At 55.7% G+C, this 26,541-nt stretch overlaps 2 protein-coding genes across 4 annotated transcripts in view; one reads left to right on the top strand and one right to left on the bottom strand.

Moving 5' to 3' along the window:
* Positions 1 to 4,332, top strand: part of PSAP (prosaposin) — a 32,713-nt gene extending 28,381 nt beyond the window's left edge. The window contains exons 9-14 of one of the 2 annotated variants that reach the window (XM_077894889.1): positions 459 to 554; positions 845 to 1,031; positions 1,115 to 1,272; positions 1,594 to 1,674; positions 1,926 to 2,033; positions 3,160 to 4,332. In XM_077894889.1, the coding sequence (XP_077751015.1) occupies positions 459 to 554; positions 845 to 1,031; positions 1,115 to 1,272; positions 1,594 to 1,674; positions 1,926 to 2,033; positions 3,160 to 3,195 (666 nt within the window). In that variant the 3' untranslated portion in view covers positions 3,196 to 4,332. Of the gene's footprint in view, positions 1 to 458; positions 555 to 844; positions 1,041 to 1,114; positions 1,273 to 1,593; positions 1,675 to 1,925; positions 2,034 to 3,159 lie in introns of both variants that reach the window. The other variant, XM_077894888.1, reaches the window with a different exon arrangement.
* The window catches only part of CDH23 (cadherin related 23), a 364,939-nt gene continuing 341,599 nt past the window's right edge, over positions 3,202 to 26,541 (bottom strand). Inside the window, exons 46-69 of one of the 2 annotated variants that reach the window (XM_077894887.1) lie at positions 26,298 to 26,501; positions 24,234 to 24,692; positions 20,658 to 20,774; positions 19,257 to 19,481; positions 18,507 to 18,676; positions 18,169 to 18,306; positions 17,141 to 17,260; positions 15,459 to 15,636; positions 15,092 to 15,303; positions 12,797 to 12,988; positions 12,541 to 12,654; positions 11,843 to 11,972; positions 11,484 to 11,735; positions 11,244 to 11,405; positions 9,495 to 9,751; positions 9,087 to 9,184; positions 8,550 to 8,670; positions 8,388 to 8,467; positions 8,210 to 8,250; positions 7,984 to 8,044; positions 7,372 to 7,501; positions 7,046 to 7,168; positions 6,524 to 6,628; positions 3,202 to 5,631 (exon numbers count right to left, since the gene is read on the bottom strand). In XM_077894887.1, the coding sequence (XP_077751013.1) occupies positions 5,305 to 5,631; positions 6,524 to 6,628; positions 7,046 to 7,168; positions 7,372 to 7,501; positions 7,984 to 8,044; positions 8,210 to 8,250; positions 8,388 to 8,467; positions 8,550 to 8,670; positions 9,087 to 9,184; positions 9,495 to 9,751; positions 11,244 to 11,405; positions 11,484 to 11,735; positions 11,843 to 11,972; positions 12,541 to 12,654; positions 12,797 to 12,988; positions 15,092 to 15,303; positions 15,459 to 15,636; positions 17,141 to 17,260; positions 18,169 to 18,306; positions 18,507 to 18,676; positions 19,257 to 19,481; positions 20,658 to 20,774; positions 24,234 to 24,692; positions 26,298 to 26,501 (4,016 nt within the window). In that variant the 3' untranslated portion in view covers positions 3,202 to 5,304. Of the gene's footprint in view, positions 5,632 to 6,523; positions 6,629 to 7,045; positions 7,169 to 7,371; positions 7,502 to 7,983; positions 8,060 to 8,209; positions 8,251 to 8,387; positions 8,468 to 8,549; positions 8,671 to 9,086; positions 9,185 to 9,494; positions 9,752 to 11,243; positions 11,406 to 11,483; positions 11,736 to 11,842; positions 11,973 to 12,540; positions 12,655 to 12,796; positions 12,989 to 15,091; positions 15,304 to 15,458; positions 15,637 to 17,140; positions 17,261 to 18,168; positions 18,307 to 18,506; positions 18,677 to 19,256; positions 19,482 to 20,657; positions 20,775 to 24,233; positions 24,693 to 26,297; positions 26,502 to 26,541 lie in introns of both variants that reach the window. The other variant, XM_077894886.1, reaches the window with a different exon arrangement.

The following is a 26,541-nucleotide window of genomic DNA, read 5'->3' as shown; positions in this document are numbered from 1 at the left end:
GTGTTTAAAGCTCTGTCTTCTAAACAGTGAGCAGGTAGTAAGTCCACACTCTATCCTGTCCCCCCCACCCCCCCTGCCTTCTCACTTCTCCAGATTACTCCAGAGCGCTGAAATGATTGTGACCCAATGTGTCACATGGACAGATCTTTAGGGTAGGGGGTGGTTTCCCTGCCTCTGTTTCCTGACCTGTGAATTCCTGTTTTTTTTTTGTGTGTGTGTGTGTGTGGTGGGGGTTGGGGGTATGTGGTAGGTGGTAGTATCAGAGAGGGCCGGGCAAAAGGATGGGTCTCCCACCATACAAAACCAGCAGGGATGGGAACTTGGATGCTGGGAGAAGCCACCTTTTGTGTGACATTCTCCGGTCCCTGGCCACAGGGTATCCCTTCCCTTTAGAGCAGCAGGACACAGGGGTGAGGTGAGGGACTCAGCATTGAAGTGCTCTCCTGCCCGTTCCACAGAAGGACAAGATCGAGGAGAAGACGGATGTTTACTGCGAGATGTGCGAGTACGTGGTGAAGGAGGTGGTCAAGCTCATTGACAACAACAGAACTGAGGTATGTGCATTTCCAGAATGCTGCCGTGCTCCCTTTCCCTGGTGGCAGAACTAGCAGAGGAGGTGGGCTTGGCCCTTGCCTTCATGGGACACCGGCCCTGGGAACCCGTACACCTGCTGCCCACTGGCGGGTCCCTCTGGGCTGGGGTCAAGCTGCTTCCTAGGTCAGGCCTTTCTGGGGAGGAAGTAGCACCTTGGTGTTGGCTGGTTTCCTGGTCACGTTCGTATTTTGAGAATCATTCCCAGCATCGTCCAGTCTCCCATCTTCTCATATGATCGTTTGTGTTCCAGGAAGAAATACTTAACACTTTGGACAAAGTGTGCTTGAAGTTGCCCTCGTCCTTATCCAAGGAGTGCCAGGAGGTGGTGGACACTTATGGCTCCTCCATCCTGTCGATCCTCCTGCAGGAGGCGAGCCCTGAGTTGGTGTGCCGCATGCTCCATCTGTGCTCCTCTCAGGGGCTGCCTGTGCTGCCTGGTGAGCAGGGTATGTGTGTGCTGGGTGGGCCCCCTCGGCTTGGAAGGGCCCTGCCAGTCCTGAGTCTGTGCTCCTGTGTGCAGTACGTGTGATTAAGCCAAAGGACGGTGGCTTTTGTGAGGTATGCAAGAAGCTGGTGAGCTATTTGGACCACAACCTGGAGAAAAACAGCACGAAGCAGGAGATCCTGGCTGCCCTTGAGAAAGGCTGCAGCTTCCTGCCTGACCCATACCAGAAGCAGGTATGCCCTAGGCTGCTTTGGGCCAGAATGTCAGAACCTGCCTGGGGAGCGCAAAAGCTAGGGTAGCTCATGGACTGCCTGCATGCCTGATTGAGGTTTCCAGGGAAAATTAGCCATTTCTTACGGGAGTCTATTGGCTCAAGGGAAGCCTCTGGGGGAAAATAACAGGAGCAGGTGAGATGGGGCACCTGGGAAGGGGGGCCTGGGCTGGCAGTGGCCGGAATTCTTATGGAAGAGCATGCGTCCCCCCCTCCCCCTTTTATGCTCCCACTCTGCATGGGCACACCTAGACCTGGACCCGTACCCTTGTTTACCTAACAGTGTGATCAGTTTGTGACTGAGTACGAGCCCGTGCTGATAGAAATCCTGGTGGAGGTGATGGACCCTTCCTTCGTGTGCTTGGTAAGCTCCTCTGGGTGGTGCTTAGCCTGGGCAGTTCTGCACCGAGGGGTCCTCTGAGGTTCTGGCAGTCTCTGGGGGAAGGGCTGTGGGAGGCCAGGGCTTCTAGGCCCTCAGCACTTGGCTCAGCAGCACTGCATTTTTGGAAGTGGCATGTCAGAGCTGTAGTTCTAGTTGCTTCTAGAAGCTGATAGTTTCTGGTTTTGGGGATTAGTAGGGTGCATCTAATTCTTTGCCCCCTTTTCACCATATAGAAAATTGGAGCCTGCCCTGCTGCCCGTAAGCCCCTTCTGGGAACCGAGAAGTGCGTGTGGGGCCCCAGCTACTGGTGCCAGAACATGGAGGCAGCAACCCAGTGCAATGTGAGTAGCTCGGCGACCGCTGCACAGGCCTGCCTTGCCAGTCGGGCAGCTCCCGGGACAATCCTGCGTGAGGAGGAGCCTCCGTAGTCAGTGCTCTGTACCCTGTCTCTGTGTCCGGGAAAACACGGAGGCCCCGGAGAAGCAATTAGGCTTATTCGCGGCCGCACAGCAAAGGCAAGAGGACTAACTGCATTCTTGCCTGTGAGAAGCGAAGGGTGTGGGTATTTGTTAGTAGGTTTTGCTTCTGCCTTCTTGTTTTTTTTTTTTTTTTTTTGTTTCTTTGTTTTTTTGCCTTTGGTTCCCTTGTCACAGGGTCAGGATCAGATCCACATGAGGCTGCTCTAGAGGTGGCACAAGTCCTCCCCCTTGGGTCAGTCTCGCTGGAGCCTGGCCTGAATCTTCACCCAGGGCCGACCTGCTGTTCCTGAGTGGCCCTGAGGTGATGGCTGCCCAGCAGCTCCAGGGTGCTGTGGCGCTGTCCTCACTGGGCAGCCACCAGTGGTGGCGACATATTGCTTGGGTGGGACATGTGGACCAGTTACTTAATGTTTTTATGCAACTTTTTCTTCCTCAAGCGGGTTCCTCGTGGCCAGCAGGGCATGACTATGGGTCTGGTTGCATCAGTTTGGGCCCCTGCGGGGAAGGGTGGGTAGTGATGCTCACCCTGGCCTGGTCCGGCTCCTTGCTGTGCCAGGCCCAAGCCCACAGCACAGTCAGTGGAGGAGCAGGTGCCTGCCGCTGCCCTGGTAAATGGGCCTGTGGGGTCATTGTTTTCAAGGCCTGAGCTGCTGTGCACCCTGTTGGGTGAGGGTGAGGGCTTCTGCCTTGGGACTTCTGCGCAGTGCCAAGACTCAGCATGTAACCAGATGGAGGGGGCCTGGACCCTACCTGCGTGGGTGCTCACCTCTAAAGCACTCGGTGCTCTGCAGCTGCAACTCTGGACTCTTGCCATAGGAGTCCCTGACATTCGGGTGGCCACATGCTCCCCAGGTCTGCGTGGGGTGCTGTCCAGCCAACCTCGGACAGGATAATGGGTCCCATTTTTGGGTGATGTCTGCTGCACTGATGGGCCAGGAGTGGAGTTTGTCACACAAAGGCTAAAACCCAGCTTCCTCTCTCCCGTCAGGCTGTCGAGCATTGCAAACGTCACGTGTGGAACTAGGAGGGACGTTCCATCTTGGAGAAACTGCGGCATCTTTTCCTACTTGTGTGTCTGGGGCAGTGAACACACCGATCTCTTGACTCGGTTATAAAAATAGGACCCCCTTCTCCCCTTCCTCCCTCCCTCCCTCTCCTGTCTCTCGATTGTAGCATCGCTGTCTGTGTGGGAGGCACCTGGCCTGCAGCTGCCACCACTGCTTCACTGTCCCTTTCCTTTGCCTAGACAGGTGAGGAGGACTGTGCACTTGGAGGGCTTTCAGCCTGCCCTTGCGTGGTGGCTACCTGGAGGCGGCGGCAATGGAGGTGGTGGGGGCCTTGGGTGCTGGTGTGAGCCAGAGCTGCTTGACAGAAGGCTCTCCATCCTCCTTGGCTGGGGCCTTGTTCTGAGCCCTCCACCTACCCCTAAGCATGGACCTCCCCTCTTCCTGGGCTGCTATACAGAGAAGCAAAACAAAGGCAGTTTTATAAGAAAGAGGCTCAGAATAATTAGACTTCTTAAAAACCACATAGTTCTCACTGGAGGGGAAATTCAGGAAGCGGCTGCTCAGGAGGCCTGGGTGGGTCTCGGGTTTGCTGTCCCCAGGTCAACCTCTGATTCAGCTTTGCGGTGTCTTTCCTGGTGATGCCTTGTTCCGAAGTTCTGTGGGTTTGGGTGGGAGGGGAAGAACCTTCCTGAATGTAATCTGCTAGCTCTGTGTGGAGGTCCTGTGGGCTTGGCTCGTGTGTGTGTGTGTGTGTGTGTGTGTGGGTGTGGGTGTGGTGACTGCCTCTTGCTTGCTCTTGTGTCCGCCCGACTGCTGAAGCCTTGCCTTGTGCATCTGTAGTGCTGCCCGGAGCCCACCTTTGCTCTGGGCGTCCCGGCCCCTTCCCCTGCGACCCCCATTTCGTTTGACCTTTAGGTAAATGTGGATGACAAGCTCCTAAGCCTCTGGCTGTCAGGTGCAGGGTGTGCTAGGCGTGCTCTCCAGGGGCCCTGGCTGCCGCCCTGCCTCTCTCACTTGGCCACCTCTTCTGTTCACTTTAAGTTGCCAGGAGACAGTAAGACATGCAGTTACTATTAAATAGACTTAATGACTTTTTGGTTTGTTTTGCACTAAAGTTCCTGTGATTTAACAATAAATAAAATCTGTTAACCAGACCTGAGCCTGAGTGGTTCTGTAACACCTCAGCCAGTGAGTTTGGTTTCTGAATAGCTCCAGGGCCACAGACCTGTGGGTGTCCAGCGGTCCTCTGGCCCTCTTGGCCACAGAAAGAAGGCGCAGTGGGTCAAGGGAACACCTGAAGGTCAGGCACACATCTGCCCTGCCCGGCCCTCTCCCCCTTGCCCAGCCCCGAGGGTAGTTTACTAGAGGCACAGCAACTTGCTGTTCTTGTGAGTTGCCTTTCTTATTTAAAATGCAGACCATTCCAGAAACGTTCAGGGAGTACCAGTTAAACAAAATCAAGGGGGAAATGTTGAGGGAATAACTTAATTTAAAAAAAGGAATACACACAAACACTCTACATTCAGAACCCAGGGGAACACCAGTCATTTCTCTTTATGAGCCGGGCACAGTTGGGAAGCCGGTGGAATGTAGGGAACGGTTCGCTCACATTGAGCATGTCCACGTGGGGAGGCAGGGATCACTGTCCAGCAGGCGATGTGCTGGAAATGCACTGGGACTGGAACCAAAGTCAGGGAGTTGAGGCCAGGTGGGATATGCCAGCTCTGGGCCTCCCTTCCCTGGTGCTGGGCGCGGGTGAAGGGGGACGGGCACGATGTGGGGTGGGGAAGAGGGCCTGCTCGGCCTCTTGGGGCTCGGCCTTGGCTGAGTTCGTCCTGACTCTTGGGGCCCCCAGTGACCCTCCTTACCTTGTCCTTAGATGCTTATTATTTGTGTCTGGTTTTTCTTAAAAAAATAACAAATTTTATGAAGGTAGAGGTCAGGTGCTGAATGGGCATCTGGCGGAAGTGGACTCTGAGCAGCCGGTGCAGGCTGCCACCAGGCCCGCCCAAGGTCGTAGGCCGAGAGCCGGCCTGGGGAGGGGCCCGCACTGTGGTCCTGCTCTGCCCTGCCCTGGGAGGGATGGGGGACAGGTGCTGCACACACCGCCGAGGCCCCCCATCTGGTCATAGCTCTGTGATCTCCAGGGGGCTCTCCAGGATCACATCACGAAGCTTGTGCAGGGGCGTGGATTTGGCCGACTCTGTGCGGGCGTTGCGCTCAAAGGCACTGGCTTCAGCGGTGGTCAGTGTCTCCAGCGAGCGACCCAGGCCCTTCTGGTCATCCTCGGGCAGGCTGTTAAGGTCAGTGGCCAGCAGTGTGCCCGTGCTGCCGTGCACCATGTGGATTCCGTCGGGCCCCTTGAGCTCTGTCGGTGGCTTGTGGCGGAAGCGTAGGCTGCCCTGGCCGGGGCTGCGCTCCCCTGGCTCCTCGTCCAGCTCAGTCTGGATCAGCTGCAAGAGGCCACGATCCCCCAATGGCTCTGGGACCCACCTGTGGGCTCAAGGCCATGCCCGAGGGCTGAGCAGCTGGCTGGCCCAGAGCCGCACCTGCTGTGTCCCCCTTTTCCTCCCTACTGCACACAGGTAACTGCAGGGGTCTCTGGGCTCATGCTGCAGTAGGCCGTCCAGCTGACCGTGTTTTCTCACACTGGGTACAAAGGGGAACCACGGGCACTTAGGGTGCTATAGTTGTGTTCTTAGAAGGTGGGCCTCCCATGAGAATCCTCTATTTTGTGTATTTGATGAGCTCTAAAGATCCCATGAGGCAGTTTTAGTATCTGGATGTGTTACTACCAGTCTGTCTTCAAGCAGGATCAAGTCTGGCCAGGTAGGTCCACAGGTGAAGTTGGAGGGGATGGGATATAGTGGGACTCAGCATGTGGCACTTCTGTGTGGAACTGTTAGCTTTAGCCTGTTCCATTTGGGAATGGTTGGTCTTACTGGAAATCTGGGTTTTTAAACATAAGTCTGAGTTTTTTAAAGTGTTGACATCACTGCAGGCAAACAAATCTACGTGGACCCATTTGACCCTGACTGATCAGTTTCCTATAGGACATCCCTCCTTCAAGGCACCTTTTTGGGCTCCTCAAGTGTGAGACACACTCCTCAGCCCCCTGCAGAGCCCAGAAAGTAGACTGGGCCTGGGGCTGCTGCCTGACTTCCTGGACCCCACCCATTGCTGTCTTTGGCCCTGGCTGCTAATCTCCAGAGACTCTGAGAAAGAGAAGGGTGGCTAGGGAGAGAGAGGGAGGGTTGGAGGGAGACAGGGAGGGAGGGAAGCAGGGAAGGAGTGAGCATCCCCAGTGCTGGGGCACAGCACACAGCTCCGGGCCCGCCCGGCTACCTCAGAGATGGAGGAGTGGCAGGAGGAGACTTTTTGCACCATCCGCTGTGCAAAGAGCTTTTTGAGCCGCAGGTAATCCTCCAGGACCACCTTGAGCAGCGAGCCCTGGGAGAGGGAAAGGGTTAACCCCCACCAAGGCCCTCCCCTGCCTGCCACACCCCTCACTCCCATAACTGTTGGAGGCGATGGAAGGTGCTAATAGTCTAGGATGCACAGGCACCCGATCCAGGGGTAGAGAGAGGGCTGGGAGCAGAGCCTGGTGACCGTGACCGGCCAGGACCCACATGGGCTCTGGGCCACTGCAGGCTGAAGCAGCGCCCTATCAGCCCGGTGCCCGGGCCCCTCTTTCTGCCCTGTCGCTCTTGCCCAGTGGAGAGCAGATCTAGCTGAGCCTAGAGGCGGAGAAAGCTGTTTTCCAGGACCCTCCCCCATCCCTGTATCGTCTGGAGCCAGTCCAAGCTCAGAGGTCTGGGTGTAGGGCCCCGACGGGGTGTGGGTGCAGGAGCTGCAGGGAGGACTCACCTTGATGGGCCCCTCCCGAATGATCTGGCCCAGCTTGGCGATGTTGTCATACTCCTGGATGGCTGCCCGCAGGTACCGGTCGTCATCAGGCTTGACTGCTGCCGGTTCACGCCCAAAAGTTCCCTGGGGAGAGGGAACATTGGCTGGAGCAGAGGTAGACTGGGTGCGTGCATGCACAGGTACGCACACGGGGCGGTGGGTACAACCCCCACCCTAACAGCGCAGCCCCTTGGCGAGCCGTGAAGACCTGCTTTACCTCCGTCCTGTCCGTCACGACTGCACCCCCTCCCCCCAGTCACCCGCCCCTAGCTCTGGCCCCAGCTCACGTGGGTGCGGGTGGGGCTGTTCCACAGGTCTGCGATCTCACTCAGGTTCTCCGGCAGGTCATCCTCATGCTCCGCCTGGGCAGCCAGCTCCAGGTTCCGGCAGAAAGGATCCAGCCACACGGGGTTGGCTCTGCGCGGGGAGAGGGGCGCAGCGAGTGGAGCGAGGAGGGGCAGCCCGAGTGGAGAGATGCCCTTGTAGCTTCACCACCACTAACCCCCATCCTTTTCCCTGGCCGGCACGGGCCTGGGGGTTCAGGGCCATGAGAAGTAGGCCCTTGCCTGTGGCCCTTGTGGGTGCACCCTCCCCGCACTAGGATCCTGAAAGAACCAGGCCAGCGTGTGGGTCCGGATTGGCTTTGCTGCAGAGGCCTCACTCCCCTCTGGTGTCCAAAGTCTGTGTCCCCTGGAACTGGGGGCCCACTTAGGGTGTGGATCACAGCTCAGCCAATAGTTTCCGAGTGTAGAGAAGGGTGCCTGGCCCACTAGGGGGCACCCACACCCCAGGTTTTAGCTAGTCTGGTCCCTCAGAGCTTGAGGGGTGGTAGAGAATCCACTCAGACTTTGGGCAGGCCTCCCCAAAGCGCACCCTGAGGGCTCAGGGACCCCACTCACCCGTCGAAGGAATACTTGTTGGTATTGGGCATGTCCATGATGTCAATAAAACCACGATTCCCTGTAGGGAGAAGTGCTGGGGCATGGAGGGGAGAGATGCACCCTGCTGGGCCGGGGGAGCCCCAGCCAGCCTCATGAGGCCTAGGCAAGCCCTCTAGGCCCCTAGGGCCCCTTCTGCCCTCTCATCCACCCCCCACCCCCCAGCCCCATCACAGCCCTTGCTCACCTGCCGAGCCAGCCACAATGGCTTTGAGCTTCCTCTTGTGTCTGGAGAGAGGCAGAGAGAGGGGCTGGTGAAGGGGGCTGGACTGGGCTGGCACCTCAGGGTGCTGCCTGCCCCTGTGACTGTCCCAGGAGCAGGGCTGGGCAGCCGGGCCCAGGGCGGGGAGGTAGGGGTCACTCACACGGTCCTGTAGTACCAGTTCATGAGGATGAAGAGCATGGCAGCCAGGAAGAGAAGGATGGCCAGGACGATGATCGCCATCTGGGGGAGCGGGCCGGGCATGAGTGGGCGGGAGCGCGCGGGGGGGGGGGGGGGCGGTGGGGCTGGGGGCCACCAGGACTACCTGCAGGGCAGACATGTCGTCGGGCAGCCTCACGGAGATGGCGGGCTGCACATCCAGGACGTTGTAGTTCCGGAAGAGATTCCGAAGCTGCTCCTTGTTCTCGTCGATCATCTGGATCACCCTGGGCGAGGGGCAGGGGCCTCAGCTCCCCAGTCAGCCGTTCCTCAGGAGCTGGTCCCACTCAGGAAGGGCTGCTGCCTCCCACCCCCACCCCCACCTTCACCCCCACCAGGCCTTGCAAGAGCCGATCCCGCCCAGCGAGGACAGCTTTCTATCTTACGGGGTTCACCACGCCTACACGGGATCCTGCTTGCTCCTCGCGATCCGTGGAATGCTCCCGTCTCACAGATGGGGAGAGTAAGGCGCAGGGGGGTGACGACACCCCCAAACGATTCCCCACTAGCCCTGCCCACTGCTGGGGGAGAGCCCCCCCACAGCCGGCCTGATGGTGTTAGCTGCCTCCTTTGCTGGGTCCCCTCCCCAACTCCAGGGCAGGAGGGGGACTGACTGATGGTCTGAGCACGGACCCCCACCCACCGGTCCACGTCCAGGATGCGGTTGGTATCGCGATTCACCACATGGATGAGCAGCTCTGTCTGTGCGAAGTTCACCCGACCCTTCTTGTCCACATGGAACTAGGCGAGAAGGGGCATTATGGGGTGTGGCAGGAGCAAGGGGTGGGATGGGAGCCCCCCGGCCCGCCCTGCCAACAGACCTATCGCTGCTGAGTGCCGAGGACCAAGCATGATGCCAGTCACATCACCGCACCCGCCCCATTTACAGGGGAGGATGCGGAGGGCCGGAGTCATGGAAGGACTTTCCCAAGGTCATGGTGCTAGGGGACGACCCCCTTTCATACCCCTGATCTCTCCACGGTGCCCTGACCCTGTGGCCTGGCCCTCCTCCCCTCAGAGCCCCTAGACCCAGGGCGGTTCCGTGGGGCACCTGCACATCATCAGTGTTGACGATGGCACCAGTGATGTTGGACAGCAGGCGGATGAACTCCTCCTCAAAGCCACGCACGCGGTCGGGGATCTCATTAATGACGATCTTGACACGCTGGTCATCCCTCAGGATGTAGATGCCAATGATGGCCGTGTCATTATGGCCTGCCAGGTCCCGGGCCACGATGTCCACCACAAAGTAGCCAGGGCTGTAGGCCATGAAGAGGTCGAAGGTGCGCAGGATGCCATCCACACTCCCTGCAGGAAGAGCCCGTGGGCAGGGTGCAGCTCAGGGGCCACCCAGTGCCCCTGAATTCCCTGGGAAGGGCCGAGGGCCAGGGGCATGTGGACACACCAAGGGGACGCGGCATCAGGCCCAGGAGAGAGCAAAGACAACAGAGGAGTAGGGGACAAATGAGCATGAGTGTTCATCTGAAGGAGCAGTGGTGCTGGCCTCTGCCCGGCTGCTTAGTATCCTGAGAGAATGCAGCCAGTGCGGCCAGAACTTGTACTTCTGGAGATTTCTAAGTTTTTACTTAAACTTGCAAGTTGAAACACAGCTCTGGGCTGCACTGACCTAAGGATGGTAAGTTTGGGATTCTGCTGTCCCATGTTGGAGGACCACGGAACACGTCTGAGCCCCTCAGTCTCTGTCTGTCTCACACACACACTTCAGAATTCCACGGCCATACCAACGAGATGACCAGAGGTGGTGTCACAGTCTTCTCTTAGAAGACTCTAGACCTGGGTTTGAGATCTGCCAGTTTCTAGCTATGTGACCTTTAGCAAGCTACATAGCCTCTTTGTGCCTTAATTTACTCAACTAAGAGCAGTAGTAGATCAGGGGACATAGGGATGGGGTCTGGTTGTGACTGGAGGAGGTGGCATGGGAATTAGGCTTCAGAGGATGGTCAGGGGGAGCATATCTGAAGGCAGAGGGGAAGGTCAAGATGGTATTTCAGGAGGGGAAGATGAAGGGCCAAGGCCAGTGGAGGGTGGTATAGAAAAGGCTGGAGGAGTGGTGAGGCATTTGTCTTGGGTGGGCACAGGTAGTGGGGGGCTGTGGAAACGGGAAGAGGATCCAGGAGGAAGACTTGGTGAACCTTGAAAGCCCATCCAAGGGAGGAGTCTAGACTGACTCCCGTAGGCAAGAAGAGTGGGGAAGGGGTTGGGTCTGGAAGTAAGGTATTGGGACACTCACCAGGGCACCTTCTAGAACCTGACCTAAGAGGCTCAGCTATCCACACAGGCAAACACACAAGTCAACATTGTACCTTCAGGTACACGTGCTCTTTGGGTTCTGGCTCCCCAGTGCTTAGCCCAGTGCTTGGCCCGGGAGATGGGGAGGTGCACAAATGGGAAGAAAGGTGGACGTGTGGAAGGGAGGATGGGAAGGTGGATGGATAAGTGGGCAGATGGGCAGATGGGTGGATGGGTGGGCAGATGCACAGGGTGAGCAGACTGACACATGCGTGGATGGATGGATGGATGGATGGATGGATGAATAATGGATGGATGAGAAGATGGAGAGAAAAGAGAAGAAAGTTGGTGGGTAGAGAGAGGTGGGTCAGAAACTAGGAAGGTAGATGGAGCAAAGGATCAACTAGGGGCTGGCTGTATGACGGTTAGGTGGGTGGGGGAACAGAAGGATTCATGGTGGCTGGCTGGCCAGGCCCTCACCCCCTGCCCACACAGACCCATCTCTTCCACGGTCCATGCAGTGACCAAGATCCTAGGTGGAGGCTCCTACCCATGGTGAAGACCTGGCCCACGTCCTCAGAGTCATTGGCGAGGGCCCGGAAGTAGTGGATGGCCAGGATGCTGTAGAAGACCAGGCTGTTGTTGCCAATGTCTGCATCCAGGGCCAGCACCTGGATCAACTCTGAGCCCACCTTGGCATCGGTGGCCACTCCTGCAGAACGGGCAGGCGGATGTGAGTGGCAGCGCAGGGGGCCGCCTGCACCCCGGACCCAGGCCCTGGCCCCAGCACCTGCAGTGTACTCGGCCTTGGTGAAGCGTGGGGGCTGGTCGTTGATGTCTTCCAGCACGACGCGCACCTCCTGCAGGGTGAGGTCAGCGACCAGGTCGAGGGCCGGGGAGGGCCCACGCGGGGGCGTCCAGCTGCGATTGCTCGAGGCCTTGACGATGAAGGAGAAGACGGCCTCCCGCTCCCGGTCCAGGTCCCGCAGCACCAGCAGCCGCCCGTCGGGCTGCAGATGGAAGTTCTTCTCTTCGTTGCCGGCTGCGGGCGGGACCAGGGCACGGGGTGAGAGGGCAGGGCTGGGATGGGGCGCACCGGGGTCATCTCCAGCCCTGGGGGCAGTGGGGCACTGGCCCTGGCAGGCCCACCTGCGATGAAGTAGTACACGATGGCGTTGGGGCCCTCGTCTGCGTCCACGGCGCCTGTCACGTTGCCCACGAGGGTGCCATGTGGTGAGTGCTCGGCCACGGTCAGCAACTGGTACTGGGGGCTGCCTTTCTGCGGGGGGGGGGGTCACAGGAGGCTAAGTGCCTTTTGTGGGTGCTGAGGGACCTTACTGCCTGGGCCCTGTGGGGTGAGCAGAACTGTAACATCCAGGGAGCATGGGCGGGCCCGGCCTGTTCTATGACGTATCCCGGCCCCCGAATGGCTGTCTGAACAAGGGGGCACACTCCTGTGCCCGTGCACGTGCACATACCCCCACACTCACGCAGTCTCCAGGGAGCCTCACGTCCCATGTGCACACAAGGGAACACCCCCACCAAATTGTAGAGTGAGTCTATGCGAGGGGCTCAGCCCCAGCTCAGTGAAGCGGGGCTGAATTTCAGGTTTCCTGTGTGCGGCTGGGAGGGTTACAGCCCACGAGGCAGGCCTGTTCTGCTTTTCTGACTGCCCCGCAGAACCTGGAAATAGTCGCCACTCAGTAAGTATTGGTTCTAGGGGGTGTATGCACAGTTTCCGTGTGTAGCACAGTGTGCACTGAGCGTGTGCAGGTGTGCCTGCAGGCAGGTGCGTCCCTGTATGGATGTGGCTGGTGGGAGGGTGCGGGGGGGATGGATGAGCTCACTGGAGGCCTCACAAAGAGGGGTTCGTTGTCATCAATGTCCTCCAGGGCCACTTGCAGAGGCTGCATGGTCTCGTATGGTACTGGCTGGCCCAGGTCGCTGGCCACCAGGATGAGCTGGGGGACAGAGGAACACAGTCAGAGGGCACCAGGGGGGCAGTTCCTGGGGGCCCGGGTCACCACCTTGGGAGGCGTTCTAGGTGGGAGGTGGAGGCCCTGTGCCCAGAGGAAAGCCCCGCCCCCGGGGCCGCCCCCTTACGCTGTACAGGGCCTGTTTCTCCCGGTCCAGGCGCTGAGCCGTCTGGATGAGGCCGCTGACGGGGTCGATGGTGAAGTACTCCCAGTCCCGGTTGCCCGCCGTCTTCAGGAAGCTGTAGCGCACGGCCCCGTTGAGGCCCTCGTCCTTGTCTGTGGCATAGACCTCGTAGACATTGGAGCGCAGTGGGATCTCCTGCGGGGGTGGGGGGGGCATCTGAGGGAACCCCAGCTCCCAGGCCCCGATGCAGCTCTTGCTCTTTCTCCTCACTGAGTGGAAAGTCCTTGCCACCACCTTCCAGCATCCTTAGGAAACGTCTGCCTGCTTAGCTGGACTTGCCTAGAGTCTTGAGCATCTACTAGAACATCCCTTTGGCCCATCCCCACTCCCTGCCCAGAAACGGCTCGGCCTGGTCTCTGCCCTCCGTGCTTCAAGCTCTCTCAGGGTTACTGCCCTTCCAGGGGCTTCCCCATCCCTCGGATCCCTCTGGAAGGCAGGAGGGGAATCCAAAAGCTGAGGCCACAGCTGGCTCTCTGTTCCTGGGTCTGTCTTGCTCTCGGCTACCCTAATCACGGGGGCCCTAGGTATCCCCAGACAACAGCATCTGCCCAACGTGGTACCTGAAAACGAGGGACAGGTGGGCAAGGATGACATGGTGGACAGAGGCAACACCCGGGGTCTAGTCTGTTACCGATTTACTGGGTGACTTAGACATGCCGCCTCACAGCTCTGGACCTCAGTTTCCTGATTCCCCTGAGTTAAGTCAAAGATATCAAAAAATCTGATGGAGGGACACCTGGGTGGCTCAGGGATTGAGCGTCTGCCTTGGGCTCAGAGTGTGATCCCGGGGTCCTGGGATCGAGTCCCACATCGGGCTCCCTGCATGGAGCCTGCTTCTCCCTCTGCCTACGTCTCTGCCTCTCTGTGTCTCTCATGAATAAATAAATAAAATTTAAAAAAATCTGATGGACATCCTACAGGAACCCATAACAAGGCTGCACAGGGCACAAGGAAAAGAGCAACTTTCTAGGCTTTTACTTGAAAAATTATCAGCTCAGCATGGTTTTACTGTTGATCTCACTGATCATGACAATCAGAAACTCCAAATGGCACTTACATCTAATTAATAGAAAGTGGGATGACAAAGAGCATTACTTAGCAAATGCTGGCTGTTTGGGAGACAGGAATCTTTCAAAATATGGTGTCTTGAAGGGAAACACATAGCAAATGGGACCTTTGTTGTGGAAAGAACTCAATTATTTTAAATTTATATCTTGCCTCATTCTACAAAGAAGACTGGAGACAACCTACAAGAATGTGTAAATTATCACAAGAGCGGAGAAGTTAAAAAAAAATCGGGGTAAAGGAAAATAAGTGGTTGGCAGGAAAATGGAAACAGGGGTAGGGGGGCGAGGTCTGTGCACTCAGTCCCTGCAGGGTCACGGAGCTGGGGCTGGCTACTCTGAGCTCCCTGGTGGGCAGCGCAAAGAGGACCACCCATCACGGCCGTGGGCACCGGGAAAAGCAACTCACGAGCTAAGAGCACAGCGTTTCCTGGTGCTCAGCCCCACTCAGGTGCTCAGCCCCTTGTGGGGCCTCAAAGAAACAGAGACAGAGTGACAAGGACCCGACGCTGACATTCTGAGAGGTGGAGGCCCGCTGAAGTTTGGGGAACACGTGGGAGATACCCCAAGTGTACCCCCAAGGAGCTGGTCAGGCCTGGTGCTGAGAGGAAGGCAGGGCAGGCTGGGGGATAAGAGTACACCCGGCCTTTACAAGGCCATTGAGAGCAAGGGATGAAAGAAGGATTGGGGAGTTCTAGAACCTCAGCCACTTCCCCTTGTTTCTTATTTTGATGTCCCTCCCCAATTCCTAGGCCTCGTATCAGCAGGAACAACAGACAGACGGAAGGAACATGTGTGTGTATTTTGAGACACGAATACAGGGGAAGTGGGTGTCCGGGGAGGCTGCCTGTGGGAGCAGACGTCTAGGAACGAGAGATAGGGTATTTATTATTCTTAGTTCCATTTTGTGGCTGAAAAACCACTTAGAGAAGTCACTTTCTCAAGGTCATTGGCTGGTAGTGACAGGACCAGGACCTTGTGCCGACACAGCTCCTACTCCTACCCACTCTCTGGCACTGACCCCTGTGTGACACCGAGCAAGTCTGCCTCCCTCCCTGGCCTCAGTTTCCCCACTGTCACAGCGGGACCCTTGCACTGTTCCAGGCATGACTGCGGGGGGATGTGGCGGGCTGGGCACCGGGAGGGAGGCGGGAGGGCCGGGGGACAGCAGTACCTCTCTGATGTGGAGGACGGTGCCATTGGGCGGGCGCACGAAGACGGGGCGGTTGTCGTTGACGTCGATGACCTCTACCAGGAGCATGGTGGTGCCCCAGAGCGGGGGCTGACCGCCATCCGTGGCCACCACAGTCAGGTTGAACCTCTCGTAGGACTGCAGTGGCCGCTTGGTGGTCACCAGACCTGAGTCCATGTCCACGTGGAAGGCCTCTGGCAGGGGGCAGACAGCACAGCCGTCCTGGCTCTGGCTGAGACGTCCCTCCCACCCCTCCTCGTCCTCCCCCTCCTGCCGGCCTGGGGCTGCACCCATGACAGCCTGCTCCCCTCGCCCCCAAGGCATCATGGGTGGGGTGCAGACTACTCACCCACGCCGGGCCCCTCGAGTGAGTAGGCCAGCTCCCCATTGGAGCCCGCATCCTGGTCGGTGGCCATCATGGTGATGACTGACGTGCCTGCCGGCTCATTCTCATACACGCTTGTGCTGAACTGGGGCTTGGAGAACTGTGGCCGGCAGTCATTGACGTCCAGCACCTGGATAACCACCTGGGGCGGGGAGGGGGGGTAGGTTGAGGTCAAAGGTCAGAAGCATGCTGGGGGGGAGGCGGCTGCTTCAGGCCACCCAGCCACACAGGAGTAACCCAGGGTACACAGTGCCCACAACTGGAGTCCAGCCTCCATTTATCCGACCCCTAGAGTCTCAGTTTCCTTAGCTGTACGTTGGGGGGACAGTAGTGTCCCATGGCTCAGGGGCTGGAAAGGCTCCCCTGGGATGGTGGGGATGCGCAGCGCCTGGCCCAGGGAAACGCTCCGCAGCTGGTCCTGCAGTCACCTGGTAATGTGTGCCTTGGTCCTGAAGCAGGGACCCCTCCCCGCCACCTCCCGCTCTGTCCTTGGCTCCTTCCCACAGCGGCCCTCAACATCCGACTCTAGTCTCCGAAGCGTAATGCTGGACTGTGATTCTTTCATCCCCAAAGCTCCCTGTCGATTGGGATTTGTGTCTGGCTTGGGACCTGGCTCCCTCTGCGGACCCCACAGCCCAGGGTGGGGCCTATGGGCCCAACCAGGCCAGGAGGCCCTTTCTCCCCCCGCTCCTGAGGCCCTGCCTGACGGCGCCCTCGTCAGAGCCCTTCGCAGCGGCGACTCTGAGAACCCTGTCCGTGCACAAAGCGCCTTCCGAGTGTCCATCCCCCTGACCCACCACTGCCTCGGGCAGGGGGCGTCATCATTGCTTCCCCCTCGCCCCCCTCCCTGCAGAGTGGACACCTGAGGCTCAGAGAGCGTCCAAGCCGAACGCAGTGTGCTCAGCTTGCGCACCCTTAGTCTTCGGACTCCAGATACTGTGCCTTTCCCGGCACAGCAATGCGACACAGCGTAGCCAGTGTGACAGGGCCGGGATTCAGGTGTGCAAGTGCTCCTGGCCCCTTGCTGCTACCTGCTGACAAGACGGTCTCTGCCCACCCGGCTTCCCGACAGCCCCCACGCTTCAGGAGAGTTCCCCTTGGATGGTTGGGCTGCTGTGGGGAGGGGCGGCAGGAACAGGGGGAGGAAGACGGGGAGACAGAGCCTCAAGCCTGGGGGCTTGGACAGGAGTGGGGAGAGAGCTCAGAAGGTGGTACGCTGGCCTCAGGGTGACCGTGCTGATGCTGGGGCTGGAATGGGAAGGGGTCTGGGCACCGGATCCCCCACAAATGATCCTCAAGGAACAAAGTTATAAAGATAACTGCGTTACGCTTACGTTTCGTTGCTGGGCTGTGCTGCTTTCACTGGGACACAATGGACAGTGGGACACGTGGAGCCACCTGGGTTACACTCGGGTCTGTTTAACTGCCTCAGCAGGGGTTTGGCACAACAGATGTCTCTTAGAGAGTCCCCATCTCCCTAAGCCACTGCCACTTGGAGTCACCCAGCTAAGCTCCTGCTGTCTACTCCTGCCACCATGTCTCGGAGGCGACCGGGGGGCTCTGCATTCTCTAAAGTAAAAGCGTTGCTTGCTGCCTCCGCAATTCCAGTCCTTAGGGGGTCCCTGGGCCGGGCTGGTGGCCCTTACCTGCACTGAATTTTCTCGACGGTTGCTGGCTATATCCCCAGGGTTGTCTTTGGCCAACGCAGTCAGAATATAGTGGTCTTTCTTCTCCCGGTCCAGAGAGGACAGCACATAGATGTCACCCTGGTAGGGGGAGGGTGGAACCAGTTCTTTCAAACCAATATTTATTGAGCATATACTATACGCCAGACGGCGTTCTGGGCTCTGGAGCTGCGGCACTGAGAGAAACAGCCCCTACCCCCATGGAGGTCGGAGACTAGTGGTTCTGCTTGCCTGCTTGCCCCCACTACTCCCATCCACCTGGAGGTGGGATGGACCGCCCAGGCCGGAGCTCACCGCCTGACTGTTCATACCGAGCAGGAAGGAGAGAGCCCTGCTGACAGGACAGAGTGCAGGGGGATGTGGGCAGTGAGAGGCAGAGGGACAGTCCAGTTCCGGCCTAGCCCCCGGGGAAGGCCCCGCCTGACCAACCACCCCCAGGCCACAGTGGTCTCACCCTGTGCTGACACACCAGCTCTGAACCAATTTACATTCACTGGAAATCATCACCCACCCTTTGTCTTGAGTTTCTACTCTCCCACAAGTCTGACACCCATGGCAGCATGGGGGATGCACCCATGGGGCTGTCTTCCCTCCCCACCAGCTGAGTATAGGGCCATGTATGCAGTAGGAGCTCAAACACTGTGCCCACTTTCTGCAGAGCTTCCCACACCTCTCTTTTGACAGTTTTGAAAAGCAGTCACATGGACTTGAATCAAGTTTTCTAGTCCGGTGGGGACACATCTCAGAATTTTTGTGTCAAACAGAGGCTTGTTCCAAAAGACTTTGGCCACAGGGACGGAAAGGCCACAGTCTTACAGGATGTCTGGGACTCTTGCCAGGCTTGCTGACTTGGTTAAAAAAAAAACAAAACCCTCTGAGACCACAGAGGTCTCGGTGGCAGGTCCCAGAAAGTGGGATGACTATAATACTTGTGGTGGCTTCTCAGCCTCTGACCCTGGGCCCTTCTCCCTGCCCGCTTGCCTGCTTACCGTGGTGGGGTTGATGGCAAATTTGCCCTCTCCATCCCCGAGGCTGTACTCGATCAGGGCAAAGTTGCCTGAGTCGGCATCTGAGGCAGTGACAGTCAGGATGACGGTGCCTACAGGCACATCCTCGAAGACGGCTTCCTGGGAGCCCAGCGGGCAGGGAGAGAGGGGTGGGGCTCGGGTCCATCCTGGAGGCTCTGCTCCTCCCCTAACCACTCATCTGGTAGACAGCCCAGAGCACCAAGCTGCTCACGGGGAGGTCATGCCCCCGGGGCTCAGAAGCTGGCAGGGGAGGGCTGGAAGATGCCCAACGGCCCCAAGGCGTGGGCACGGCTGCCCACCTGGTAGGAAGGCTGGTCAAAGATGGGGTTGTTGTCGTTGACGTCCACGATCTCCAGGTAGACAGGGATCTCAGCTGCCCGGGGTGGAGACCCGTTGTCCGAGGCCCTCACGGTAAAGTTGAGCCAGTGTACTTCCTCATAGTCCACTGTCCGGTTGGCAATGACTTTCCCTAAGACACAGAGGCACCCACTGCCAGTCTGGCCACTCCTCACTCGTGGAAGCTCTCCAAAGCACAAAGAGACGAATCTGGAACTCTGAGGGGCAGGTGTGGTCCCCTGGAGAAGGACCGTGGCCCAGCAGCACTGTCTGGTGGCAGGCAGGCCAGAGGCCTCACAGCAACTGGTAGCCAGCCGTGCTCCTTACCGGCAGGGGTGAGAAAGCTTTTCACAAGTCAAAGGGATGAGAACCAACTAGTCCAGGACCTCCTCTGAGAGATTTTGCTCTTGGCCTTCTCACTCCCTAAGTGATACTCATAGTAGAAGCCTGCTCTGGCTGGTGGAGATGCTGGCGGAGTATCCCAGGTGTCCAGCAGACCTCAGAGGAGGCTTCCACCCCACCCGGGACGAGGTTCTCTCCTTTCCTGGAGTTTGGGCATCTGGGGGTGATGGGAATGCTGGCCATACTGGATCTGGCCAGCCCACTGAGGGGCTATGGTGGGACCCCAACTGGAGGGTGACAAGTGGGCCATGGAGAGGCTGAACAGGCACAGACACGTGTCCCCCAACCCTCTTCTGGAGTTTACCACCCACCTGCTGAGGCGTCTTCCAGCTGGACATAGCCTGGGGGCATGAGGTCCAGCAGCGTGTAGGTGATCAGCCCATTGAGGCCCTTGTCTGGGTCCACGGCTGCCACAGCAATGAGCGTGGTGCCAGGGGTGGCCCCCTCCAGGATCCGCTCTGTATAGTAGGTGATTCCAAAGGGCTTGAACTGGGGCGTATTGTCATTGACATCTAGGATGTTGACCGTCAGCTTGGCTAGGGTGGAGGCAGTGGGTGAGGGTGACATGAGGGACACCAATATGGCAAGGCCTGGCCTCCCTAAGTGTCAGTCAAGCCTGAAGAGGGTGGTGGCCTTTCACTGTCCTCCTGGGACTCTCTGAAGCTCAACCCAACCCTCATGCGGTGGCATGTGACCCTTCCCTCTGGTCTAGTCGCTCACTCTTCCATAGCGGAAGGGGTTTGGGTTCTACCAACGGGCTGAGTGACCTTGGTGGAGCCCCTGGCCCTCACTATGTCTGGACTCTCTGAAGCTCAACCCAACCCTCATGCGGTGGCATGTGACCCTTCCCTCTGGTCTAGTTGCTCACTCTTCCATAGCGGAAGGGGTTTGGGTTCTACCAACGGGCTGAGTGACCTTGGTGGAGCCCCTGGCCCTCACTATGTCTCAGTTTTCCAGCCTGTCCAATGAGGTGGGACTGTGGTGGTCTAAGGGTCTAAGATCCTTTCCACTATTCAGCCTTCTACTTCCTGTCTGAGTTGTCCCCTCCATGTAACCCGCCTGGGTCCTTGTCCTCTCAGTGGGGGACATGCAGGCAATGACCAGGTCTGCCCTTCCTTCCTGAAAACTTGGGCCTCTGGTCTGTAAAGATAAGCAGCCACTATCTGCCAGGCCTATTTCCCCATCCCAGCAGCTGTCTGTGCCTCAAAGCAGAGGTGACTTGAGGCCACCCCATCACTATGTCCCCCTCCTGTTCTTGCTCTGCCTACACAAAATCCACTCCTTCAGCAGCCCGTAACCTGTCATGCCCCAGGCTGCAGGCAGGGCAATGACCTGTGCCCGTGTCTGCTCTGCTGTCTGCACCTTCCAAAGTGGTGTCCTAGCCTCCACAGACACTCACGTTTCCTGGTGCTTTCCTTCCTCTGGGCTGACCCCATGGTTTGCTCCTGGATCTGAGATCCCTGTCACACATGCCAGCCACACCCTCTGCACTGGCTCTGACGAGGGGAGCCTGGCCTAAGTCTCGGCTGGCCTGTCAGTTTCTCAATCCCCATCCAGCCTCTATCAAGCCTTCTTCCCACTCTGAGCTTTTGGGCTCAAGATCACACACGGTTCTGGGCTTCTGTATCCCCCACTGTGCATGTCCCCAGCCTGCTGCCTCTGCCTTGATGGGCTCTGAGTTACCCAAGGGAGATGCCTGGGGGGAATCTTACCATTTGGCACGCTGACAGAGCGCTCTGGGAGGTCGCTGGCATTGTCAATCACTGAGAGAGTGACCTCATAGGTGGCAACCAGCTCCCTGTTCAGTGGGGACTTCACCATTACGGACCCTGTAGACCAGACTAGGTTCAGTCTGAGGGGAACCCCATAACGTCTGGGCCTCCCAGGGGGCGCTCCTGGCTAGCTTTCCCAAACCACACCAAGGGCAATGATCCCCAGTAGAACTGGGGCTTGCCGGTGACATCTTTGGCTGGGATAAGACCACAGGCATCTGCAAGCTGGGGGCACCCCACTCTGCCCCTCACTCACTGCTCACTAGCCAGGTGAACTTGGGAGAGTTATTTAACATCTCTGCACCTGTTTCCTCACTTATAAAATGAGGATAATTACAATACTTACTGCATGGGGCTATTTTGAGGATCATAACTGTAAAATGAGCTTACATTTGCAAAGGGTTTAGAATGGTGCTTGACACATAGTGCCACGTAATTGCTTGTTTCAAAAATGCTCATATTTTACAACAATGTGAGTATACTGACACTTCTGAACTGTACACTTAAATATGGTTAACATGATAGATTTTATGTTATGTGCGTTTTATCACAATTTAAACAATGCTTGTATTCTAGGGAGACCAAGTATAAAAGGTCAAGGCAGCTAGTAATCCCTGAGGGTGTTCCCTGGAGGGGACAGTGGTGGGGTGGACTGGGTAGTCAGGCCTATCTCTTTGTCTTAAGTGAGGCTTGACAGGGCCTGATAGCGGGAAAGGAGTACTGACCTGTGTTAGTACTAGCAAGGAGCTGTTTCCTTTTCTCCTGACCACCACCCCCCCAGCCCCTGCCTGCCCCTGAATCACAGAGGAACCCTCCAGAGGCTTGGGCTTGAACTGGAGAGACCCACTTGGACCAATCTCAGGGCTGGCTCTGTTGGAGGGCCTGGTGGCCTGATCCTAGGTGAAACTTTCTGTCTCCAGCTCCCTCTCAAGCAGTGTGATATCTGGGATTCCCTTCCCCCTTGGCAGATCCCCTGATGGGCTTCTGTCTTCCTCGGGTCCCCAGCCATGGGGCGGTCACTTACCCTGGGCCGCTGCCTCCTCCTCCTCCTCCTCTTCCTACTCTCGCTCCCCGTCCCCGAGGTTGGGGAGCGAGGATGGGGAGAGGGTGGCTGCATTCAGTCTGCAAAGGCTGGGCCACGGCCTTGGCCTGGGCCCACAGGACAGGAAGGGTGGTAGGGGTGTGGTATGGAGGAAGACAATGGGGTGAAGCAGAGATGAGGTGGCAAGTGACAGAGAAACAGAGCTCAAACCTGCAGGCCTGCCAGCCATGAGGAAGAGAGAAGAGGGTTAACATCAGTTAGTTCAGGGTGTAGAGGGGATGGAACAGAGCAGGGCATGGGGGACGGTAGGATTCAGAGCAGACAGGGGCAGGAGGTTTGAGAGGGAAGGGAGTGGAAGGGAAGGGGGGTAGGAAGCCAGGGGAGCAAGTGGGAACCCCGTTGGATAGAAGCACTCAAGGGGCTGAGGCTCTGGCAAGAGGAAAGGGGAGGAAAGGTAAGCAAGGGAGGGAGGGAAAGCATGAGGAAGAGGGGGCAGAGAAGACACTGGAAAGAAAAATAGAAGAGAGTCAGTCAGAGGGAGGGAGAACAGAGAAGAGAAAAGCGGTAGAGGCATCAGTAGAGCATAAAGTCGGGCAGGGCACAGGGCAGCTTTCCATGGTCCTGACCAGCCACTGCGGCGGGCAACCTTGCTCACCTGGGGCCTGGCTAACCTATTGAGATTGTTCTAGTGCTCATGGTTTTCCTGTCTTCTTTTCTCCTTTGGGCCTCAGATGCATATTGAGTGAATCATACTCTTTGGTTTACTGCACCCTGTGATCATTGGTACCACTATTTATTTATTTATTTATTTATTTATTTATTTATTTATTTATTTATTTTTTCATTGGTACCACTCTTGTTTTATGTATGCATCTATTCTCTTATTCCCATACTCCTCTCCCCTCTTATCCCCTTTGCCAATCACTATATTACATTTTTTTAGTATATTTGTTTATTGGGGTTCGATTTGCCAACATATAGCATATCACCCGGTGCTTATCCCATCAAGTGCCCCCCTCAGTGCCCGTCACCCAGTCACACACACCCCCACCCACCTCCTCTTCCACTACCCCTTGTTCATTTCCCAGAGTTAGGAGTCTCTCATGTTCTGTCTCCCTCTCTGATATTTCCCATTCATTTTCTCTCCTTTCCCCTTTAATCCTTTTCACTATTTTTTATATTCCCCGAATGAATGAGACCATATAATGTTTGTCCTTCTCTGATGGTCAATCACTATAATGGACTGAAGCATATTTTTCACTTGAAAGTGTTCCTGAAAATCATGTATTATTTTTTTTGTGTATTTTACCTTTACACAAATGGGATTGTGATATCTATATCTATATCTATACATATCTCCCATTCTACTTCTTACTCTTTCAGTAAGTCCTTATTTTTAAGGTCTACCCACATTTCTCTGTGAATCTAATCTATTGCTTCTGGCTGCTGTATAGTATTCATGGTATATACCCACCATGTTTTGCTCTCCAATTTCCCAGGGATGGATGCCCAGGTGGCCTCCAACTCCCACCATGACAGGTAGCATGGCATACAGTCCCGTTACTGACCTCAGAATATCCTTGGGTCATATACGTAGGAGCAGAACTGTTGAATCATGGGGTATGAGTGTACTTTATGCAATATAGCAATATAGCTGTCAAGATGGGGGAAGCAGTCTAAACTTCTACAGTAGTGTATGAGTGTTCTGATGTCCTCACATTGTCACCAATACTCAATACTGTCCAGTATCTTAATTACATATAGAAAATTAATATCTCATTGCTGTTTTACTATATGTTTCTCTGAGTAACAATGATTTTTAGAATTTTGTCATAGCCACATTAGTTTTTCTGTCACTCTCCTGGGCCTTTTAATAAGTATACCTATAGTGGTCCCATGGCCCCTTCCTAACACCCTGGAGTAGTAAAAACATGAAACTCTAGGGAAAATGGTAAAGCCATCAAAATTAAGATAAAAAACGAAAGGCCACAGTTGTTTGTTTTGTGATAGTGTAAGAAAATCATCGAGGGTATATATAAAATTTACAAATGACTTAAATGACTAGCATATGTTTGAAGAAAGTGTTCAACTACCCGGTTATTAAAGAGATACATATTAAAACAAGGTCTCATTTTCCTTACACAATTACAAACATGAAAGCTTTATAATATTTAGTACTGGCAAGAGTATGGTGAGGGGGGCGTTCTCATGGGAACACTGGTAGAGTGAGGGAACCTGAAAGGAGAGGTGGAGCTGGTCCAAGGAGAAGGAGGAGGAGTGAGGAGAGAGGGAAGGAGCCAGGGGAGAGAAGGAAGAGAGGGAACAGTGTGGTGTTGGGGGTGGGGGAAGAGAGTAGGAGGAGGAACAGCTGAGGAAGGGAGGAACAGAAAGAAGAGGATCAAGAAGAAAGCAGAGGGCACAGAGGCTGGGGCAGGGAGTCAGGAGTGGGGTGGCAGGGGAGCAGGCCCTTGTACCTGTGTTGATATTCACGGCAAAGGCATCCTCCTGGTCGGGCACCAGGCGGTCAGTGTCGTCCTTGGCCACGATGCCGATGATGTGGTACTCGAGCCTTGGGTTGAGGTCGCGGTCAATGGCGGTGATATTGGCAATGATGGTGCCCGGCTCAGCCGACTCAAGCACGCTCACCGTCTGGATGGGTTTGAGGAACTCCGGGCGGGAGTCATTGACGTCGTCAATAAGGACGGTGATGATGGCCGTACCGGAGAGAGGGACAGTGCCCCTGTCCGTGGCCACCACTGTCAGCCTGTAGGATTCCTGCTCCTCCCTGTCGATGGTGGCATTGGCGACACGGATGACCCCAGTGATTGGGTGGATGAGGAAGCGGTCCTGAGCCCCAGCTTCTATTCGGTAGATCAGCTCCCCATTGAGGCCACTGTCCCTGTCCGTGGCTGTGACCTGCAGGACTGAGAATCCTATTGGGGGGGGGGGGATGGGAAGTGGCTGAGCAAAGTGGCCTCTTGCAAAAACCTTAAACCGGGGATCCCTGGGTGGCGCAGCGGTTTGGCGCCTGCCTTTGGCCCAGGGCGTGATCCTGGAGACCCGGGATCGAATCCCACATCGGGCTCCCGGTGCAGGGAGCCTGCTTCTCCCTCTGCCTGTGTCTCTACATCTCTCTCTCTCTCTCTCTGTGACTATCATAAATTAAAAAAAAAAACAAAAACTTAAACCAGGATACATTTGTTGGAGGTTCCTAAGGGCTGGGTCTTGCCAGTGGGTATCCTTTACACAATTTGCATGTTTGCAACTTTGTGGGTAACTTTATTTCACATTCTGGGATTATTTTTATTTTTTAGAGATTTTATGTATTTATTCATGAGAGATACAGAGAGAGAGGCAGAGACACAGGCAGAGGGAGAAGCAGGCTCCTTGTGGGGAGCCCAATGTGGGACACGATCCCAGGACCCCAGGATCATGCCCTGAGCTAAAGGCAGACGCTCAACCGCTGAACCACCCAGGTGCCCCATTCTGGGATTATTTAAGAGATTGAAAAATCTTTAATAATTTAATGATTAGTAATATCTTTTGCAAATTGTTAGCAATTAGTAATATCTTTGGCAAATAGTCTGCTTTTGACATTTGTCCCCTTATCTGTGAACGTATGCAAATTATAGAATTATGATAACTGGAGACTTATCTTTTTCTCAGTTTGTTTGCATTTTAATATTGGTTGTTATTATGATAGTTTTCTTCTCATTTGCTTAGAACTTCTTGATCAGAACTCAGAAAAATGTTCACCAAAGTTTCTTCTTTTACTTGTAAAGTTTTCTACTCTTTTGTATTTTCTCTAGGATCTCTTTGGGTTTCATTTTGGTGTCTGATATTTGGTGAGATTATATACTAAATATTGATATTTTGCATAAGTAGTTTTCACAACTGATTTCATTGTTTCCTTTCCTTTTTTTTTTTTTAAGATTTTATTTTTAAGTGATCTCCACACCTAATGTGGGGCTCGAACTCACAACCCTGAGAACTAGGGTCGCCCACTCCACCGACGGAGCCAGCCAGGTACCCTTCATTGTTTTCTTCATCACATAGTATTACTTTCCTTAATTTATCCTTATATGATTCTGGGTTACTTTGTCCCAGAGTCTCGTATTCATATCGTGTGGTTTTAAATACTGCAATTTTGTAATATGTTCTAATATCTGGAAAGGCAAATCTGCCTTATTTATACTTCTATCTCAAAATGTTCTAACTCTTCCAGATGACCTTCATAATCAAATATACCCTCCAAATCATATCTGATTTTAATGGGAATCATATTAATCCTATTTTGACTTTAAAACAGTCTTTCCATCTAGGAACATGGATGGAACATATCTTAATAATCTCATTTTACAGACAAATAAGTGAGGGCGGTCTGGTTTTTCTGACTTCCTCTCCAGTGCTCTCTCCACCCACCCTACTGCCCTTCTTTCTCTCCACTGGGTAAATTCTGTCTCCAGCCTGTGAGGCTCCAATCCCTGTGGACCACCAAGTAGCTCCTGCCTGGGGCTTGGGGCCTGTGCCCTGCTTACCTGGTGGGCAGTTCTCTAGCAGGTGGACAGTGAGGGTGGACGGGCTAAAGGTGGGCCAGTTGTCATTGTCATCCAGGATGGTGACCAGCAGGCCAGCTGTGCCATTGAGCAGTCCAATGTCCTCAGCCAGCAGCAGCAGCTCCAGGACCGGGGGTGAGAAGGCCTCCCGGTCAATGGTGACACCTGACTTCACTGTCACCACGCCTGGCACCCGGTACCACCAACCAGGGAGACACAAAGGAAA

This window comes from Canis aureus, chromosome 4, assembly GCF_053574225.1.
Source record: "Canis aureus isolate CA01 chromosome 4, VMU_Caureus_v.1.0, whole genome shotgun sequence".
NCBI lineage: Eukaryota > Metazoa > Chordata > Mammalia > Carnivora > Canidae > Canis > Canis aureus.
Note: the sequence above shows the minus strand (reverse complement) of the source record. Positions and strands in the feature narration are given on the sequence as shown.